Here is a 22,846-nt window from a genome sequence, read left to right on the forward strand (position 1 = left end):
TCAAGCCTTGCTAAACATCTCAAATAAAAAAGTTAACTTTTTGAGGACAGTATATTTCTGTATTGGTGGAAAAATATGACCAGATTGTAGTTTTGTACTTTATGAATACTGTGAATTAACATTCTTGGGTGATATTTTGGAGGTTACTTTTAAACCCTTTTATTATTTGCAATCCACATAATTTCAATTTTTTGCAGAAAGAAAATTTGTCTTCCAAATTATCTTTAAAGAAATCCTTCATTCTCAAATGGTTCTTTAAGTTTGACGAGTTATATGCTCCAATCAGCTTGGCTCATGTAGATCAAACCCAAGACAGAAAGTGGTGAGCTTGTCTTTTCAGCTAGGATCGGGAATGTCTCACTTGCTGAGACTTTGAATTGGACCTTGATTGGACAGAATCGATATAAACAAAAAAAAGTTATTAAAGCACTTAATCTTGTCACTGCTCTCTTTATAGAAGTTCGATCTTACTAATTCACAAATAGTTTGGTATTACCGAGTTACAAGTTCAGTACATTTCATGGTCACACCTCACAAAACCAATTATTCTGAAGGGCATATTCTTGATAATCAGTGCAAACTGATTCCTATGTGAAGAGGGAGGGAAAATTGCTATTGGCTAGTGTTGGTTCCTTCTACTGTGGAACAGAAACCCAATCTTGTACATGTTTTAAAACTTTATCCTTAATGCTAATTCTTACTTTTAAATTGAACTTGTCTGCTGAATAAAAACAATTAAATAGTCGACCCTCCGTTTGGAAATAAAATCTCCGTACCGCCCACGCATGCGCCCCCCCCGCCACCCCGGCCAAACAGTTGCCAAAACAAAAAGGAGTTCTCAATTTCAGGAATGTCACACCTCATTATGCCTAAAAAATTTCTAACCTGGGACTGTATAGGCCAATTTCAAAATGAGCTACAACTTTGCAACTTGCATTTGGTAAGTCAACCTCGCTAGGTGTGTATGTTGGGACAATGGCTTCTCAAATATCAAACCATCAACATAAGTGGCACTCTTTTCAAACCATAATGGCTGAGACATAGTCAGTTGTAAAAACAAAAGAAATTCCCTGTGCTGAATAAACATACTTTGTTGAAGTCACTGTGGAGAATAAAAGTTGCATGATCCAAGACTCTGGCCTTTTACACAGTTTAATATTTCCTTTCTAAGCTGTGTAGCCAGCCTGTGGTTTAACATCCAACTGGCAGGCCACAGTGGAAGCAAGCTTTGACCGTGTTCAGCCACCAGCCCATCTCACCTGAGTCTACTGGAAGATGTCATTATCATCGCCAACAGAACTGACACAACCTCTGCATGCCTTTTTCACCTTGTGAATCAACCTGAAAAAGTGAACCTTAGAACAACGATCTCCAGCCAACTGACCACCGAATGCCTATGTGAAAGCCTTCCATGTTGGACTCTGACCTTCAAATCTGGAACTCATGAGAACCAATATGCAATTTTTTTGCGGTGCTTGTACTATAAAACCTCATTTGCTTATCCCTCCCTTTGTTGTATGAATGTGGAGTGGGAAGTTGTGAACACTCCTTTTTGTGGGTTTTGAATGTATGAAATAAACTAAACTTTTAAGCTACACCTAACTCAAGTTTGCTGTGGAATTATTGGTAAAATTGGACACCCCAAAAGCCGATTCCTGACACAACTTATTCTAAACATACTTTGTTTAAACTTTTACTATAAAAAGCATCAGGTCAATTGGAAAATGTTCATTTTAAAGCTGTAAGAGAAATTAGATGCGTATTCCATAAGACCATAAGACATAGGAGCAGAATTAGGCCACTTGGCCCATCAAGTCTGCTCCACCATTCAATCATGGCTGATTTTTTTCTCATCCCCATTCTCCTCCCTTTTCCCCATAATCCCTGATCCCTTTAATCAAGAACCTATCTATCTATCTCTGTCTTAAAGACACTCAGTGACCTGGCCTCCACAGCCTTCTGCGGCATAGAGTTCCACAAAGTCACCACTCTCTGGCTGAAGAAATTCCTCCTCATCTCTGTTTTAAAGGATCATCCTCTTAGCCTGAGGTTGTGCCCTCTGGTTCTAGTTTTTTTTCTACTAGTGGAAACATCCTCTCCACTGTTTGGCCCAAGGAGACTGATTTAGCTGTTGGAAATCTGGCTAGAATCCACCACATATTTGTAAAGTTTTTAAGAAAAATCTGCTTAGACTTACCCAAAGCCAACCACCACTGCCACATTAAAGGAAAGTCAGCCATCACTGTAAATGAAATAAAATTTGGAATTTATTGAAAAGATGGAACTTTCCAATGTGTAAAATAGATCCAATAGGCATCAGATCTGGACGTAATATAGAAAAATCACAGAATTACTAATGCAGGCTGGTCTGAGTTATTAACCTGTATGAACTGTAAGAAGTCTCACAACACCAGATTAGGATACCAAATGAGGAAGAGGCAGTGTTCTGAAAGCTTGTGATTCCAAATAAACCTGTTGGACTTTCACCTGTGTTGTGAGACTTCTTACTATGCCCACCCCAGTCCATCGCTGGCATCTCCACATCAATACAACAACCTGTTTGAAGTTTAAGAGGACAAGAAAGAGTTAAACATGTTGAGTTCCATGGTACTTGAGTTCACGTGTAGATAGAACCAAAAGCAGGGAGGCAACAATGGGTAAGAATGGCTGGTTTCCTTCTCTGAAAGACATCAGCGAACCATTTGGGTTTTTACAACAAGCCAACTATCCCAAAGTATCCGGCAAATTGCACGGAGGGTGTGGAGAGTCTACAGAAGGATCTAGATAGGCTGGGCGAATGGGCCAGGAACTGGCAAATGGAATTTAATGTTGGCAAGTGCAAGGTGGTCCACTTTGGTAGGAATAATGGTAGGAAGGATTATTACTTATGTGGCGAAAAACTGCAGCAGGCGACGGTGCAGAGGGACCTCGGGGTCCTTGTGCATGAGTCGCAAAAACCCAGCTTGCAGGTGCAGCAGGTGGTCAGGAAGGCGAATGGGATGCTGGCCTTCATAGCGAGGGGGATTGAATATAAAAGTAGGGAGGTCTTGCTGCAGCTGTATAGGGCATTGGTGAGGCCGCAGCTGGAGTACTGTGTGCAGTTTTGGGCGCCGTACTTATGCAAGGATATTTTGGCCTTGGAGGGAGTGCAGAGGAGGTTTACTAGGCTGATGCCAGAATTAAAGGGGTTGAGCTATGAGGAGAGGCTGAATAAACTAGGCTTGTATTCATTAGAGTTTAGAAGAATGAGGGGAGACCTCATTGAGATGTATAAGATGATGAATGGGATGGATAGGATAGAGGTGGAGAGACTCTTCCCGCTCAGAAAGGACAATAGGACTAGGGGGCACAGCCTCAAGATAAAGGGGGGGCGGTTTAGAACGGAGTTGAGGAAGAACTTCTTCACTCAAAGGGTGGTGAATCTCTGGAATTCTCTGCCCGTTGAAGTGGTGGAGGCTGCCTCACTAAATATTTTTAAGACGCGGGTTGATGGGTTTTTGATAAGAGAGGGGATTAAGAGTTATGGGGAGAGGGCGGGAATGTTTAACTGAGCCACGACAGATCAGCCATGATCTTATTGAATGGCAGGGCAGGCTCGAAGGGCTAGATGGCCTACTCCTGCTCCTATTTCTTATGTTCTTATGTACATTTTCATTCATATTTTTAAAGTGGTTTCATGTTCTGAAATTACCAAAGTGGGATTTGAGCCTAAATAGACCAAGCATTATTAGTCCAGTGGCAAAACCCTGGCATTATGGAAGGGTTCTCCAATCTTGTTCATTTCCACCCCATTCCCAGCGAGAATGAAGAATTTGGCGCTCAGCCAAAACTCCATTCACTGCGTTGGCACCGGCGAATCCCAGCCACAGACAACGTTGGAGTTTTTGGTGCATGTCTCCCCAATCCTCTATATCTTTTGTAGCCATGCCTGAATGACATGTGTGGAGGCCTACAAGTTTGTTGCTTACCTTCTTGGTGGTCCAGGGATACCAAATAGGAAAGTGAGGAAACAGTAACATGTACTCAGAAATAAAAACTTATTAGACATGACTAAGTATACTGGCGCACTCCAGTTAGCTGTAACTTTAATCAAGAAAACCTCTCTAGGGTGTTAGAGCACTTACCTGCTGAGCTCAGCATGATGTGGATGAGTGTGACTGTGATTGCATAATCCCATACCCACTTCTTAACAATTGCTGCAAATAGCAAGCCATTGGTAAAATATGTAAGTTCCATAGACAGCAGATTCACTAGAAGAATCAGAACAGACAAAAAATATAGACCTTAATACTTAAATCTATTTAGCATGTAACAAAATAAGTAAACTCTTACATATCCTATTTTCCTAATGTGGAAACTCAGGATGCATTACAATATTTTTACATTTTAATTCTTAAAAAGACTTACTTAAGTCCTCAGCTCACTGATACTGAAAGCTCCGTCCACGCCTTTGTTACCCGTTGACTTGACTAAACCAACACTCTCCCTGACACCTCCCAACCCAGTCTCCATACATTTCAGCTCATGCAGAGTTCTCCTGCCACATTCTAACAAGTGCCGTTCTTCCATCAGTCCTTCCCTGCTGACGGAGATTGCAACATTTCAATTTTAAAATTCACATCCTTATTTTTCCAACTTCCTCCCTAGCCTCTTCGCTCCCTGTCTCTGCAATCTCCTCCAACTTGACAATCTCCAATTCCACTCCTCCAATTCTGGCTGTAGGCACATCCCCAATTTTAAGTGCTCCTACACTGATGGTCATGCCTTTAGCTGCCTAGACCAGAGACTCTGGAATTTCCTGCCTAAAATTCTTTGCTCTGTTACTTTCTCTCCTCCTTTAAGACACTCCTTGGAACTTATCTCTTTGACCAAACTGTCTTACTATCTCTTTATCTAGTCCAGTGTCAAATTTGTTTGATAATACTCCTGGCTACATTAAAGGTGCTACAAAATGCAAGTTGTTGCTGTTGTGTCAATGCAATGCTATGGAATGAAATATTTTCATGCTTTGAAAGTGCTGGCGTTGGGTATCTACAGATGCGACACTGTACAGTTGGATACTTTGCGGTTCTGATATGCAGATAGTGTTGAAATACTGGTGTCCCACATTGCACCTCTCAACTTACATTGCACTTTATTTTATTTTCTGTTAAATACTCGGCAGTGTCAGTCCCAACAAATCCTACAAAACCCAAACTTGTTTTGGGTTTGAGACCAAGAACTTCAACTGATTTTGATTTTTTTTATTTGATTTATTATTGTCACATGTATTAATTAATATAGTGAAAAGTACTGTTTCTTGCGCACTATACAGACAAAACATACCGTTCATAGAGTAGGAAATGAGGGGGTGCAGAATGTAGTGTTAGAGTCATAGCTAGGGTGTAGAGAAAGATCAACTTAATGCAAGGTAAGTCCATTCAAAAGTCTGATAGCAGCAGGGAAGAAGCTGTTCTTGAGTCGGTTGATATGTGACCTCAGACTTCTGTATCTTTTTCATGAAGGAAGAAGGTGAAAGAGAATGTCCGGAGTGCGTGGAGTCCTTAATTATGCTGGCTGTTTTGCTGAGGCAGCGGGAAGTGTAGACAGAATCAATGAATGAGAGGCTGGTTTGCGTGATGGATTGGGCTACATTCATGACCTTTTGTAGTTCCTTGCAGACTTGGGCAGAGCAGGAGCCATACCAAACTGCAATATAACTGGAAAGAATGCTTCCTTCCATAAAACAGCGGACAGACCTCAGACTTTCTATGCACGTGCAGGGAGGGAGCAGACTGCAGATGCACAGTTCTGCAGCTTTACATTCTTTGGTTGTAGACCTTGCTGAAGCCCATGTGAGACAAGACCATCCCTTCACAAAACCATGTTGCCTCTTGCTAATATGTCCACTTATTTCCAAGTGGGAGGAAATCCTGTTTCAAAGAATCCTCTCCAATAATTTCACTGGCCTGTAATTACCTGGATTATTCTTGCTACCCTCCTTAAACAAAGGAATAACATTGGCTATTCTGAATCCCACAAACTTGTGGGTTTGCTATCAGATAAGCTGGTTGGACTCTAACTTGGTGTTGAGAGACTTCTAACTGTGTTTACCCAAGTCCAATGCCGGCATCTCTACATCATAACTCCCCTGTAGCCAATGAGGATACAAAGATTTCTCTTAAGGTCTCAGCAATTTCCTCCCTTGCCTCTCTCTCAGTATTCTAGAGTACATCCCATCAGGCCCTGGGGAGATGTCTACCTTAATATTTCTCAAGAACCCCAATACCACCAACTTTTAACTAAACTTAACTGGGATCTGCTTCTGTCTCCTTACTCTGTCCCTTACTTGGACTTTTATTTGAACCTCTCCCAGTCCTTTCTTCCCCGCTTGAAGTTCTCTATATTCCCCTCTCCATGTCTGAAAGCTCTGTATAATCCATGGTGTCCATTCATCAGTTGTCATAACGTCTGCATGGTCTCACCAATGTACCATGCCTTGGGACATCCTTTCTTGTAGCGTATCAAGTAGACAAAGTTGGCCGAGTCACAAGAATATGTACCGTGTACCTGGTGGATAGTGTTTCAGGCAACGCTCCAGAAGCTCATGCTACTAAACAAACCTGTTGGACTTTAACCTGGTGTTGTGAGATTTCTTACTGTGCCCACCCCAGTCCAACACCGGCATCTCCACATCATTGTTGTGAGATAACAAAACAGAAAGTTACATGTACAAACATAAAAAGGAACAGAAACTGTTGTTAATGCTCAATACCGTCAGCATTTTCAAATGGAAAAGTTAGTGGTTTGAGCATTTCCAGTGGCTAGTTTGAAAATTGTGTCCAGATTTCACAAGGATCTACATCTAGCGTTTTCCCGATGCTAATAATTGGACCCACCTCTGTTTTCAACATTTTCTAGTTTTGTTTTATTATTTCTGATATTTTTCTTCTTGTTTCCAATTTAAAAATTGTTAAATCAAGCTTAAAATATTTTGCAATGTTCACAATTATTTTTTATTCAATTGTGGGGATGTGAGTCTCACTGGTTAAACCAGCCCTTATTCCCCATCTCACAGTGGGACAGAATTATTCAGCATCGTCCTAAATAATTATACCATGACCTCTCCGAGCTAAGTGAAAAATCCAGCTGCGAAATCATCATGAGATCACAGGATAAAATGGTCCTAAATCGACACTTTCAGAAAAGCTGTTAGAGTTGTCGTGGGCTAGGACATTTTCCTGTACTTGAAATGGACAAATTATTCATACAGGGCAGGATGAACATAAAAGCTGTCAGCAGGTAAATAGTTGCTAACACAAAATCAATTCTCAGTACTTAACCCACCAGTCTCAAAATAACTACAGCATTTAATGTGCTATAATTTATCAAAACAAATGTTTCTGCGCATTTTTCTGTTGTTGAAACGGACAAATTATTCATACAAGGCAGGGTGAACAATGGCAACACCATAAGAGTCATCGGCAAGTAAATAGTTGCCATCACAAAATCGCAACTTTTTCATTCCTCAATATTTAACCCATCAGCCTCAAAATAACTACAGTACAGAGTTTAAATGGAACAGAGGTAAATGTATTCCTGCATTTAATGGGGGAATAGTTGTGGGTTGGCAGGGTGGAGGATACTCGTTCAGATATAGTTTTAAAAATATTTTGGGGGAAGAAATCACTGTTAATCCAGGTCTATGTCTGTGATTAACAACAGTAAAAAGTCTGACAACACCAGGTTTCAGTCCAACCAATTTATTTGATAGTAAATTCACTAGCTTTCGGGTTAGCCCCTTCGTCAGGTCCAACGCCGGCATATCCACATTGTGATTAACAACAACAGGAGAGCCTAGGGTCAATTTCTTGATCATCACCAGCATCAAGCTCAAACACCTGATGGCAAGGTCAGTGTGAGAGGCACTTTAGGAGGGGCTCTGGCTTCAGAATTCTGCCCATCCCGGGTAAACATCACACGTGTGCAGGTCAGGACTTCCCCAGGGTCCTGATGGGCAATACGGGTGAACGTCTCAACACGTTGTCATTGGAAAAGCCACGCCAATGTTTCAGATCAATGACCTTTAAGCAGACAGTTCTAACTAAAAGGTCCGCAGTTTGAAAAGCTCTCTGCGTGGACACTGACCTGCTAAGATTTTCAGGCATTTTCAGTTTTCGTTTCAGATTTCCAGCATCTACTTTGGTACTTACCCAGGTACTTAGAGCTAGACGTTGCGGCTGGTGTTTTAAAGTCAAACGGAATCAACCCATCGAATGAATCAAGTCTGCAAAAAAAAGATAGAAACCAGCGTTTTCAACAACTAAGTAAACAAATAGACACAGCCTATCCCCTAGCAAGTTTTTCCAAACAACAAGTTCTGTTTAAAATTACATATGAACCTATGAAAATGATGGATTAGAAAAGACCAGCTGGTCCATCAACACTGTCCTGTATAGTCTCATTACATTGAGCGCTTCTCCTCACCATCCTCGTCCTTCAATAGCAATGTAACCTCTTATACACCCTTTTCACCTCACTCCTGGAATTTACGATCCACTTATGTACTAGAAAACACATTAACAATGTTGGAAAATTTAAACTTTCCATGGCTGTACTGTCAGGCTATATAACTCTATTCCAATGAACAAGATTCATTGGAATAGAGTTGGTCCTAAACTTGGAGGTGTCATCACATGACATCCTGTGTCCAGTCGGTCCATCCCCACCCTCCTTCCATTGGCCGCCCATCATGTCCATGTTCATCGTATCCAGCCAATTGGAAAATGAACTGACATTTCATCACCTGATTGGATAATTTTTGATTGCCAAAGGGCCTCTCATCTTCAGTTCAATGTTTTTCCCATTATTAAACAAAAGTGTTCAAAGAAAACCACCAAAGAAACCCACAATCTTTAATGCACCCAAGGTGTGTCTCTTGCCTGTTGCTTATAACACAGTTCTGGAAATTGGTTGTCAATTCCTAGAGATACCAGGGCAATCCTGAAGGGTTGGCATTCCACTTAAAATAGAAGATAACAAGATAAAGATCTCCTCTGCTTCTATTTTCTATCTTGATGTATTGCATATGATAAAATGATTGTGCAAAATTAGTGAATCAGTAATTAAATCAAGAGAGTTGCTAACATTGCATTGGCTACCATCTTATGTCAGTACATCGCACATGTGCCACTAACATTTATGTTCCGCTCGCTTTATGAGGTATGAGCTCTCCTTAAATTAATGTATGAATAGCTTATGAGATAAAAATTGTTATATATTTAACTGGTTGCATGATTCCTTTAAGAGTTGATCACATGATTTGAAGCTGATGTCACTAGGGTGTTGCACAGGTTTCTGTTTTAGTTTCAGTTTGTTCTCCATATAGGCAACAGCTCCTTCAATTAATTGCATTGTTACTTTGAATCTACGTATGCAAAACGACAGCCACAATTCTCTAGAATTGGAACTAAGTGCTGTCCCGCTGGCATTAGCAGCATCTATTGAGTGGGATTCTCACCCCGACAACAATCGCGGGCCAGCCCCACTGTTTAAAAGACGACTCAATCTCCGCACTTGTTTATTGTCCCCCTCCCCCAAAAGAAAGTGGTACCCCCTCCAATTGACCAGGGAGAACCAGCAACCCTTCACCAAAGAGGGGCAGCCTGTCCCCCCATCCAGATAACCCTTCCTCACACCACATAGTCATGAGAATGACCCCCTGACCACACCCCTGCCCCAGTGAGGCCAGCTCCCCTCTCAGAGCTCCAATTCAGCCTCCCTTCGGAACAAGCACCTTGGCTGCGAACAGTGCCCTGTCCCTGGCAATGACACCCTGGGCCTGGCACTTTAGGCCTCGACCATTTGCCCCTCTGCTGCTGCCAGGCTCTAGAGAAAGAGCCTCTCAGGGGTCCAGGGGGTTGGCATGGTGATTTCAGGTAGCTTTGTGATAATTTTCCTGCAAATCCTGAAGGGGCCAGGTCACTTTAATCTCCAGCCAGTCATCACACCCCCTCCCCTCACATGGCATGATTTTAAATCATTGCAGCACTCCATTACTCCATTCTGAAGCAGAGATTTCCTTTCTTCCTGTCAGAAGCTGTAGGTGTGAGCAGAGCTCTTTGAAGTGCTCAGACAGGCTGGAGATGTCAATTTCAGTGTAATCTTTGATTTGATTTATTATTGTCACATGCATTAACATACAGTGAAAAGTATTGTTTCTTTGCACTATACAAACAAGCATACCGTTCATAGAGAAAGACAGGAGAAAGGGCAGAATGAAGGGTTACAGTCATAGCTAGGATGTAGAGAAAGATGAACTCAATGTAAGGTAGGTCAATTAAAAAGTCTGACAGCAGCAGGGAAGAAGCTGTTCTTGAGTCAGTTGTACGTGACCTCAGGCTTTGGTATCTTTTTCCTGACAGAAGAAGGTGGAAGAGAAAATGTCCAGGGTGTTTGGAGTCCTTGATTATGTTGACTGCTTTTCCGAGGCAACAGGAAGTGTAGGCAGAGTCAATGGATGGGAGGCTGGTTTGCGTGTTGGATTGGGCTACATTCACGACTTTTTGCAGTTCCTTGTGGTCGTGGGCAGAGCAGGAGCCCATACCAAGCTATGGTACAACCAGAAAGAATGCTTTCTATGGTGTCCATCTGTAATCCTGATGGACAGTCTGTGCTTTCACTTCCTTTTTTGAAATACATTTCAGGGGCAGTCCGGCCACATCGCCTTCACTCAGCAGAGGGGCAAATGGCCACTGGGCCAACCTTCCCAACTCCTCTTGGGGCTCAAAGTGCCAGGCCAGGGTGTCAGTGCCAGGATGTCAGTGCCAAGGTGCTTGGCCTGAAGTCAGGTTGAGTGGAAGATCTGAGGGGGAAGGGGTCTGAGTGTGGTGTCTGAGGGGGAAGGGGCCTGAGTGGGGAGTCTGAGAGCGAAGGGGGCCTGAGAGGAAAGGGGGTGTGAGTGAATAAGCCTCATGTCTGCATGATGTTGGGGGGAGGATGCCCCTTATTGCTGAGGGGTAGGTGGTGCTTCCTCAATCCTCAGGCTCCAACACTCCAGGTGCTTGCTTGTGAGGACCTGTTTGAAAGCTCACCTACTACAGGAGAGGCCAGTGAATAGTGAGGGCTATTGGATCCAGGCTGCATGGCCACTAATTACATTTAAATGTGTGGATTTGAATATGCATCAGGATACCCACCCTGACAGGGCATCTGATTGGTGCTGGCAGTGCAGCCTGGGAGGGTCGTAATGGGTTTGGCAACCGATACAAAACCTGCTTTCCCATCGACTCCCAATTCTCCGGGCAATTGTGATTCACGATCAGGGCTAACAAGCCCAGGGAAGTTCCCCACCCATGTCTTTATTATTAAAACCCATAAATCCTAGCACAGTTAGGACATTCCGAAAATCTTGTCCCAAACTCCTGTGTATAACTGAAGAGTACATTGTGACATTGCATGTCCAACTGGGACCCTTACCCCAGTGTTTGATTTACTGAGCATTGCACAGCTCCATATACAAGATGAGAAGTTAGAACATTAGCCCCGTAACATAAATGGTTTCATAATGATGTGAAATTTTTCCCATTGATGCATCTCACAAACATAATTATTAAAATGTATCAGAACAGATTCCATTGAATGATTTATACTCGACTTTAAAACATTATTTTCAGACACTTTTCCAGTCGGATTAGTGATCCAGATGAAACCTTCTCTTGTATATCTTACCTGAATGCTCCAAAGCAGATGCTTCCAATCATGTAGTACAGGGCGTAGAACACCAATAAACATTGCAGCAAATTTAAGAGGACAGTCTGAAAAAAATAATGTAAATCCAGATTGATTAGGTTTGTTATGATTTGTTTGGTGTTTGGCTGTGGCAGCAATGTTAATCTAAACCAGGAGTTTTCCCTTCCAGGCAGAAGTATTCCCTCCCAGTCGGGGAACACTTCAGCAGTCATGGGCATTCAGCCTCTGATCCTCAGGTAAGTGTTCTCCAAGACGGCCTTCACAACACATAATAACGCAGAATCGCTGAGCAGAAACTGATAGCCAAGTTCCGCACACGAGGACGGCCTCAACCGGGATCTTGGGTTCATGTCACACTATCTGTAACCCCCACGACTTGCCTGAGCTTGCAAAATCTCACGAACTGTCCTGGCTGGAGACAATACACACCACTTTAACCTGTGCTTAACCCTCTCTCTACTCACACTGTCTGTACCTTTAAGACTTGATTACCTGTAAAGACTCTCATTCCAACCATTATCTTGTGAATTGAGTTTGTGTCTGTATACACCCTGTTTGTGATCACAACTCCTCACTCACCTGAAGGAGCCTGGGACTCCGAAAGCTTGCGCTGCCAAATTAACCTGTTAGACTTTAACCTGGTGTTATGAGACTTTTTACTGTGCTCACCAATCTGGCAGAGAACGGATGGATTTAGATGTAATGATATTTTACATGATGCTTGACTTTGAAGCCAGCAGAAATTAAGTGAAGTTGTGGCTAAGCCTTATCAAATATCGGTTTGGTCTCAATGTTCTACTCTGTCCAGTTCTTTTTAGAGAAGAATGTGAGGTCATTGGAGAGGGTGGACAAAGATGTACAAGAATGGTTACAGGGCTAAGGAACTTCAGTTACATGGGTAAATTGGAGAAGCAGTGGTTGTTCTATTTAAAGAACAGAAATTTGAAAGGAGATTTGATAATGATATTTGATTTGATCTGATTTATTATTGTCACTTGTAATGGTATACAGTGAAAAGTATTGTTTCCTTCACACTATACAGACAAAGCAATACCATTCATAAAGAAGGAAAGGAGAGGGTGCAGATGTTCAAAATCTAAAGTGATCTGGATAGAGTAGATAGGAAGAAACCATTTCTATTGGCTTAAGGAATGAAAATCAGAGGACACTAATTTAAGGTGAATGGCAAAGGAACCAAAAGCAACATGAGGAAAACCTTTTTCATGCCACGTGTGATTAGAATCTGAAAGACAGTGTCTGTGAGTATGGAGGTGGAGTCAATTGTGACTTTCAAAATGGTACTGGGGGTTTGTCTGAAGGAAAAAAAATAGGGCTACGGAGAAACAGCGGGGAAGAAGGACTGGTGAGTTGCTATTTGCAGAAAGGTGACATAGTGGACTAAATGGCCTCCTTCTGTTCCACCACCATCCTATGATTCTACACGTAGTACTCCATGGGGTGTGAAGCAGGGTGATTGGTGCCAATTTGGAATGTAGCCTTTCCAGTGCAATAAACAGGCCATGTGGATCAAAAAGAAATTAGAAGAAACTAACTTCTTCAAGAAAACCAACAAGGCTGATTTCTTTGCGAGGTGATTATCATGGATAGCACATATAGAAAGGTGGTCACACTTCAGGCTAAGATTCCCAGGCAGGAAGGGAATGGTTGACCACCAGGTAGCACAAGAGGCAAGGCAAGCAGTGAGGAATCTGCTGTGCCTATTCCTCCGAAAAACAGATATACTGCTTTGGATACTGTTGAGAGGAATGACTTCTCTGGGTAAGTAGCAACAGCCAAATTTTTTGCACCGCAGTTGGCTCTGCTGCAGAGGGGAGGAGTAAAAAATGTGGGAATGCAATAGTTATTGGGGATGCAACTGTAAGGAGAACAGATAAGCTTTTCTGTGGCCACAAATGAGATTCCAGGATGGAATGTTGACTCCCTGGTGTTAGGGTTAAGGATGTCTCAGAGCAGTTACAGAACATTCTAGAGGCGGAGGTATGCATCTGTACCAATGACATAGGTAAAATAAAGGGATGAGGTCCTAAAAGCAGAATATAGGGAGTTAGAAAGAAAGTTAAGTGGTCAGACCTCAAAAGTTAGTCATCTCAGGATTGTTACCAGTGCTACATTAGTCAGAGTAGAAATAGCAGGATATATTGGATGAACATGCGGCTGAAGAGGTGGTGTGAGGGAAAGGGTTTCAGATTCATGGCGCATTGGAGGAGGCGGGACCAGTACAAACTGTACAGGTTACGCCTGGGCAGGACTGAAACTGATGTCCTGGGGGTGTATTTGCTAGAGTGGTTGGGAAGGGTTTAAATTAAAATGGTTGGGGATGGGAACCTATGCAAGAAGTTAGAGGAGGGAGGATCAAGTAGATGATCAAAATATGGAAAGGGGAATAAGGAAAGTGATAGGCAGAGAAACCAAGAGCCAGAATCAAACAAAGCCTCAGTGGAAAATAGTGGGAATGGACCAGTAATGTTAGAAAGATGAGACTAAATGCTGTGTCTTAAAGTGCAGAACATTCAGAATAAAGTGGATGAATTAAATCACACAAATGGATGTAAATGGGTATGATATAGTTGGGATTATGGAGACCTGGCTGCAGGGTGACCAAAGGGTGGAAATGAGCATCATCAAAGCATGCAGATGTATTCAATATTTAGGAATGACAAACAAAAACGAAAAGGCAGTTGTGGAGGGGGATTTGAAATTAGCCAGGATAGTAAGTAAAGGGTTAAGATGATTTTTACCCAACAGAGAAGTGTTGAATGGTTTTGATCTTGTGTGGATGCTATTAACTGATAATGAAAAGTTTTATGGAATATAATAATGTGTTTTAATATTTTTAAATGAATCATGATTTTAAATGTGGAAGGTTTTATGTTTAAAGAATGAAAAGAATGGTTTGACAGAGCAGATACAGCACGGATTCATGAAGGGGAAGTCGTGTTTGACGAATTTATTGGATTTCTATGAGGATGTGACTAGTGCGGTAGACAGAGGGGAACTGGTGGATGTGGCGTTTTTAGATTTTCAAAAGGCGTTTGATAAGGTGCCTCATAAAAGGTCACTACAGAAGGTTAGGGTACACTGAGTTGGGGGTAAGATGTTAGCATGGATAGAGGATTGGTTGTCTAATAGGAAGCAGAGAGTTGGTATCAATGGGTGCTATTTTGGTTGGCGGTTGGTGACTAGTGGAGTGCCGCAGGGATCGGTGCTAGGGCCTCAACTGTCTACCATTTATATAGATGATCTGGAGGAGGGGGCTGAGTGTAGGGTGACGAAATTTGCTGATGACATGAAGATGAGTGGTAAAGCAAATTGCATGGAGGGTGTGGAAAGTCTGCAGAGGGATCTGGATAGGCTAAGCGAGTGGGCAAGGACCTGGCAGATGGAGTATAATGTTAACAACTGTGAGGTTATCCACTTTGGCAGAAATGATAGTTGGAGGGATTACTTATTAAAGGGCGAAAAGCTGCAGCATGCTACGGTGCAGAGGGACATGGGGGTCCTTGTGCATGAGTCGCAAAAACCCAGTCTGTAGGTGCAGCAGGTGATCAAGGAGGCAAATGGATTGCTGGCCTTTATAGCGAGGGGGGTCTTGCTGCAACTGTACAGGGTACTGGTGAGGCCGCAGCTGGAGTACTGTGTGCAGTTTTGGTCACCGCACTTGCGCAAGGATATTTTGGCCTTGGAGGGAGTGCACAGGAGGTTCACTAGGCTGATACCGGAGATGAGGGGGTTGGACTATGAAGAGAGACTAAATAGACTGGGTCTGTACTTATTGGAGTTTAGAAGGATGAGGGGGGATCTTATAGAGACGTATAAGATAATGAAAGGGATGGATAGGGTAGAGGTAGAGAGATTCTTCCCGCTTAGAAAGGATAGCAGGACTAGAGGGCACAGCCTCAAGGTAAGTTGGGGGGGGGGGGGGGGGGGTGCTGCAGTTTAGATCAGAGTTGAGGAGGAACTTCTTCACTCAAAGGGTGGTAAATCTCTGGAATTGTCTGCCCGTTGAAGTGGTGGAGGCTACCTCACTAAAAATATTTAAGTCATGGGTAGATAGGTTTTTGACAGACAAGGGAATTAAGGGTTATGGGGAGAAAGCGGGAAAGTGGAACTGAGCCACTTCAGATCAGCCATGATCTTACTGAATGGCGGAGCAGGCTTGAAGGGCTAGATGGCCTACTCCTGCTCCTATTTCTTATGTTCTTATGTTCTTAAATTACAAAGAATGTAATGTATTTTAAACACTTTAAAATCTTTGTATTTCAGTCAAATATGCAAACATTGCAAATATAGATCATGACTTGATCAGCAGTAACACAAATGTTTCACGTAAAGAACAAATAATGTAACATTATAATAGAGTACAATAGGATTCATTGACAAAGCATGAGGAAGTGTCAAATCTCTAGGCTTGAAATTTTATGCTATCAAGATACTTTGATATTGCCACAGATAGTACAAGAAAGGAACGGCATCTTCAGATTGTGCCAAATAGGTAGGAAATCAGGTATTGGGATGCATCAGTAAAAATTTCACTATATTGGGTGGCGTATTGCAATTGACTGAGACATTTAACATGATATAGACTGATAATTCAATATGCAATGAAATCGAATTAGTAGGAAAGACTGAGATAAGAAAAAAGGTATAGTTGTATTGAATTTTGGCACAAAGTTGAGATCTTTGGAAGGCTTAATGGTACTCTGTGCTGCTTGGCAATCTGAGGACCTCCCTTCGGCCGTTGTTTTACGTTCTTGTCTGTCTATGTAAGTTCTATATGTTTTTAAATAAATCTTGGTAGCCTTTAAAAATTGAAAGGCTTTGCCTCTGCGAGATTTAATTTTCAAAATACTTCGTTTTTCTAAGGAATCAGTCCATCATTTGAAAAATCCCCACTTTAATTTGATGACGGGGCTGGACGGGTCATCGGACACCAAAGGTCGAATGTGTCTTGCAAACGGGTGAGTATTACACCATAATCACAGAGAGGGAGTTACATGTTAGGCCACCAGATACATTCAGCCGATCCTGAGAAACACCAAAGGGCAAAAACCTTTAGCAGAGATTCTTATATAGACCCCTAAGCTGTAGTGGTGATATTGCGAATGACATTAAACAGGAAATTAGACATGCATGTGCTAAAGGTGATTTTAATCTGCATATAGACCAGGCAAATCAAATCAGTCATGTAGAGGAGGAATTTCTGGAATGGTATGGTTTTCTGGACCAATACATTGAGGAACCAACCAGACAGCAGGCAATTCAAGACCCCTTGGGGATGAGCAACCAGAACATGAAAGCATCTTTTATCAGGGTGGAGAGTAACATAACTGATTTTGAGACAAGGAAAGGAAATTACAATATGAGACACGAGTTGACTATGATAGATTGGGAAATGTTACATGAAGGGATGGAAGTGGATAGGCAATGGCAAACATTCAAGGAGCTCATGGTGAACTGCAACAATTGTTTATTCCTGTCTGACACAAAAGTAAAACTGGAAAGGTGGCCAAACCATGCTTACAAGGGAAATTAGCGTCAGATTTAGATCCAAAGGAGGGGGATACAATTGGCCAAGAAAAGCAACAGACCTAAGGATTGGGAGCAGTTTAAAATTCAGCAAAGGAGGTCCAAGGGACTGATTAAGAAGGGGAAAAGCGAGTACGTGAGTAAGCTTGCCGCGAACATAAAAACTGACTATAGAAGTTTCCAAAGGAATGTGAGGCGACAAAGATTGGCGAATATAACTTAGTGAGAAACAGAAGAATTTATGATGGGGAACAAAGAAAAGGCTGACAAACTGAATATATACTTTGGTTCCGCCTTCACAAAGAAGGACACAAATAAAATACCAGGAATGTTGGGGAACACAGGGTTTAGAGAGAGGGAGGAACTGAAGGGGATCGGTATTAGTAGAGAAATTGATCTGGGGAAACTGATGGGATTGAAGGTCCGATAAGTCCCTTGGACCTAATAACCTAGATCACACAGACCTTAAGAAAGTGGCCCAAGAAATAGTGAATGCATTGGAGGTCATCTTCCAAGATTCCTTAGACTGTGAAACAGTTCCTACAGATTGGAGGGTACCTAATGTAAGCCCAGTATTTAAAAAGGGTTGTAGAGAATAAACAGGGAATTATAGACCAATAAGCCTGATGTCGGTCGGGGGGAAAATTCTAGATTCCATTATCAAAAATTTTATAGCAAAACAATTGGAAATCAGTGCAGGATGGGACAGAGTCAGCATGGATTTATAAAAGGGAAATCATGCTTGACAAATCTACTGGAATTCTTTGAGGATATAACTAGTAGAGTTGATGAGGGGGAGCCAGCGGATATGGTTTATTTGGACTTTCAGAAGGCTTAAGACAAAGTTCCACAAAAACGGTTGGCGTGTCAAAGGAGAGAGCAGGGGATTGGGGTAGTGTATTGAGGTGGCTAGAAAAGTGGTTGGCAGACAGAAAACAAAGAGTAGCAATAAACGGGTCTTTTTTCCAAATGGCAGGCAGTGACTAGTGGGGTACCTCAGGGATCAGTGCTGGGACTCCAGCTATTCGCTATATATATTAGTGATTTACATGAGAGAACTAAATGTAATATCTCCAAATTTGTGGATGGCACAAAAATTGGCTTGGAGGAGGAGCTGCGAGGAGGATTCAGAGATCCTTTAATGGGATTTGGACAAGTTGAGTGAGTGAGTAAATGAATGGCAGATGCAATGTAATTTGGATAATGTGAGGTTATCTACTTTGGGAAAGCAGATTACCATCTGAATGGCCATAAATTAGGAGAGGGGAACGTGCAATGAGATCTGGGTGCCCTCGTACACCAGTCAGTGAAAATAAGTATGCAAAGTGCAGCAGGCAGTAGAAAAAAACAAATGGTACATTGGCCTTCATAGTGAGAGGAATTGAGTACAGGAGTAGGGATGTCTTGATGCAATTATACAGGCCTTGGTGAGGCCACATCTGGAATATTGTGTGCAATTTGATCTCCTTATCTGTGGAAGAGTGCTCTTGCTCCAGAGGGAGTGCAGCGAAGGTTTACCAGACTGATTCCTGGGATGGTAGGACAGAGGAGAGATTGAGTGAATTAGGATTAAGTTTAAGGTTATTTATTAGTGTCACAAGTAGGCTTACATTAACACTGCAATGAAGTTACTATGAAAATCTCCTAGTCGCCACACTCTAGCGCTTGTTCGGGTACAGTGAAGGAGAACTTAGCATGGCTAATGCACCTAACCTGCACGCTTTTTAGACTGTGGGAAGAAACCAGAGTACCTGGAGGAAACCCACGCAGACATGGGGAGAATATGCATGTAGATTCCACAAAATGGCCCAAGCTGGGAATCGAACCAAAGTCCCTGGCACTGTGAGACAGCAGTGCTAACTTCCAAGCACAACGTCATTGCGTTAGTGATGTATGGACAGCTTTGTCTAATGTGAGGCGATTTTCCCACCTCGCCGTACCTGGCTCAGGTCACACCGATCCTGGAAAATAGTGTGCAGGCCTAAAAATCGGTTTTGCAACCGGTGCCACCCAGTTTGTGATCTCATTAGTGATTTTGACATGCGATCGTTCCTGAATGCCCAAGACCGCTGAAGTGTTCCCCAACAGGAAGAGAACATTCCTGCCGGGTGATTGTCCAACGGTGTTCATTCATCCGTTGTTGTAGCCTCTACATGGTCTCCCCAGTGTACCATGCCTCGGGGCATCTTTTCCTGCAACGTATCAGGTAGACAATGTTGGCCAAGTTGCAAGTGTATGTACCGTGTACCTGGTGCGATCATGGCATCTGTGTCGATCATCCGGCATGTCTTGCAGAAGTTGCTGTAGCAGGGTTGTGTGATGTTGTGATTATTGTTCTCCTGAAGGCTGGGTAGTTTGCTGCGGACAAAGGTCTGTTTGAGGTTGTACGATTGTTTGAAGGCAAGAAGTGGGGGTGTGGGGATGGCCTTGGCGAGATGCTCCTCTTCATCGATGACATGTTGAAGGCTCTGGAGAAGATGTCGTACCTTCTCCGCTCTGAGGAAGTACTGGACGACAAAGTGTACTCTGTCCACCGTGTCCCATGTTTGTTTTCTGAGCAATTGGTGCGGTTTCTCGCTGTGGCGCATCGGAACTGTCGATCGATGAGTCAAGCGCCATATCTTGTTCTTATGAGGGCATCTTTCAACATCTGGAGGTGTCTATTACAATCCTCCTCAACTGAGCAGATCCTGTGTATACGAAGGGCTTGTCCATAGAAGATGGCTTCTTTAACGTGTTTAGGGTGGAAGCTGGAGAAGTGGAGCATTGTGAGGTTATCAATGGGCTTTGGTACAATGAAGTGCTGAGGTGACCGCCTTGATGGAGGTGCGTGTGTCCAAGAATGCAACCAATTCCGGAGAGTAGTCTATGGTGAGTCAGATGGTGGGATGGAACTTGTTGATGTCATCATATAGTTGTTTCAGAGATTGTTCACCGTGAGTCCAAAGAAAATGTCATCAACATTCCTCAACACTATTCACATTGTCTGTACCTTTAAGACTTGATTACCTGTAAAGTCTCACATTCCAGCCATTATCTTGTAAATTGAGTTCGTATCTATATATGCCCTGTTTGTGAATAGAACTCCCGCTCACCTGATGAAGGAGCAGTGCCCTGAAAGCTTGTGGCTTGTGCTACCAAATAAACCTGTTGGACTTTAACCTGGTGTTGTGAGACTTATTACTCTACTTTTTTTAAAAAGGTCAGTTAACATTGGCAGGTAGGGCAAATTGACATTTCCTTTTAGAAAGCTGCGCATTGTTTTGTGGATTGTTTTAGAATGTTGTGGATTGTCTCAGCTGTTGTGGTGCAAATCGTCACAGTTGCCAAAACATCATCAGGGTTTTCAGATTAGGTTTTGGATGTGGATTGGCCTGATGCCCGCCTGAGTGCTCTTAGTAAAAATGTATCTTTTTACACAGCATCAACCAGGCGAGGAAAAGCTCAAAAAATTGTAATTATATTAACAATAAGCTAACACAGCATGGTGGAGGTATGAGTTTCATCAAGTGCCCTCTTCACCTCTATGACTCTGTGCGGAGTCTGCATGTTCTCCCCATGTCTGCGTGGGTTTCCTCCAGGTGCTCTGGTTTCCTCCCAGAGTTCAAAAACATGCAGGTTAGGTAGATTGGCCATGCTAAATTGCCCCTTAATATCCGAGATGTCCACCTTTAATTATTTATAGTTCAAAAATCAAAGAGGATACGGGGAAGAACAGAAAAGTGAGCCGAGAACACTCTGCTCCAGTTAAAGAAACAACACCAGTAATGGACCAAATTGTTTCCTTAAGCAATTTGTAAGATTTCATCTTGCAATGTTAAAATGAAAGCATAGAATCACAATGCCAGGGTAAACAATTTGTAATGTCTAGTTTAATTCTATGAAGAAACACTCTCAGAAAATGTTGTAGCATAATTCCATGGATAAGTAAACATGATAGTAACCAATATTGGCATAACTTTATCTCACTGAGACATTTCATTTTCTTTTGTAACCTAAAGTAACAAAACTGTCCTTACCATGTGTTGTCTGAGTTTGAGTGGAGAGCAGAATAAGAAGTCTCACAACACCAGGTTAAAGCCCAACAGGTTTATTTGTTAGCACAAGCTTTTGGAGTGTCGCTCCTTCAGGTGGGAGAGGAATTGAGTTTGTGTCTATATATGACCTGTTTGTGAACACAACTCCTCACTCACCTGAAGAAGGAGCAACACTCTGAAAGCTTGTGCTACCAAATAAACCTGTTGGACTTTAACCTGGTGTTTGAGACTTCTTACTGTGCTTACGCCAGTCCAATGCCAGCATCTCCACATTTTGAATGGAGAGACAGATGAATGATTATAATATCTTTATGTGCATCGTGAGGCACTGCCGCATGTTGGAACAAAGGCTCAGGGAAATTGGGTTTAACACTGACTTCCCTTAAATACGGTCCTGGGAAGAAGGGAAGAAAACCTAGGAAGAGAGTCTCCATCAGACCATTCCTATGCACTTTCTGGCAAGCAGAATGAAAAATCTTGCATTTATGCAGCACCTGTCACTACTTCAGGCCTTGGCCGACAATTTTATAAAGTAGGAAGCATAACAGCTCAAATTTTATATAGCAAGATCCCACAAACAGTGGTGAAAGAAAGAACCAGATCATTAGTTTTAAATGTTGGCTGGAGAATTCAGTCTGGCCAGGATACCAGGAAGAACTCCTCATCTCTTCTTCAGAATTGTGTCGTGGGATCTTTTATATCTGCCTTAGTGGGCAGACATGGCCTTGATTGAACGTTTTATCTGCAAGATGGTACCTTAACCAGTGCAGCACTCCCTCAGTATTGAGAGTATCACAATAGGTTCTGCACTCAAGTTTCTGCAGTGGGGCTCAAATCTTACCTCCTGACTCAGAGAGAGTACTGACACTGAGCTACAACTGATATCTTAGTCCAAGAACATACTGCAATAATCAGGGTGCAAGCAGCTATCTACCTGTTTTAATTTCACCTGACAGGAAAAATGAGGCAGTACCTCACTGGGAAAATTGCACAGAGTTCAAGTAATGGGAAGGAACGATAAACCGTACATCCTATAATTTGGCATTATTAATACTAAACTAATATTGTGATTCTATTGCGAACAGTCTGTCAATTAAAATAGGTATACTCCAACAACACAAATGTTCAGTTTCCGAGGTGGATCGCTAGGAAAGAGTGAACTGATAGCAGTCTTTAAGATTATGAAACGTTTGATAGGGTAGATGAAGAAAAAATGTTTTTGACTTGTGAAGGAAACCAGAACAAGACACCTTAAAAATAAGATAATCACTAATAAATCTAATGAGGAATTCAGGAGAAACTTACTTACTCAGGGTGATTTTACAGTGTGTAACAGGCTATCACAAGGAGAAGTTGAGGTGAATAACAGAAATATTTAAAGAAAAGCCAGATAAGTATGTGGCAAAGGCAGGAAAATAAGGATTTACATGTACAAAGTGCCTTTCAGAATCTTGGGAGAATTTAAAGTGCTTTACAGCCATTGAGCTACAGTATTTTAGTTTTGAAGTGTAATCACTGTTGTTATATGCTGA

The 22,846-nt window shown here is 42.3% G+C and overlaps 1 protein-coding gene across 1 annotated transcript in view; it reads right to left on the reverse strand.

The window, feature by feature from the left end:
- The window catches only part of LOC145357963 (putative transmembrane protein 244), a 28,699-nt gene that overhangs the window by 3,242 nt on the left and 2,611 nt on the right, over positions 1 to 22,846 (reverse strand). The window contains exons 2-5 of the mRNA XM_080211594.1: positions 11,710 to 11,795; positions 8,193 to 8,266; positions 4,125 to 4,250; positions 2,198 to 2,242 (exon numbers count right to left, since the gene is read on the reverse strand). Coding sequence (XP_080067720.1) covers positions 2,198 to 2,242; positions 4,125 to 4,250; positions 8,193 to 8,266; positions 11,710 to 11,795 — 331 coding nt within the window. The remainder of the gene's footprint in view (positions 1 to 2,197; positions 2,243 to 4,124; positions 4,251 to 8,192; positions 8,267 to 11,709; positions 11,796 to 22,846) is intronic.

Source organism: Carcharhinus amblyrhynchos, chromosome 24 (genome assembly GCF_965287045.1).
Source record: "Carcharhinus amblyrhynchos chromosome 24, sCarAmb.v2.hapA, whole genome shotgun sequence".
NCBI classification, from domain to species: domain Eukaryota; kingdom Metazoa; phylum Chordata; class Chondrichthyes; order Carcharhiniformes; family Carcharhinidae; genus Carcharhinus; species Carcharhinus amblyrhynchos.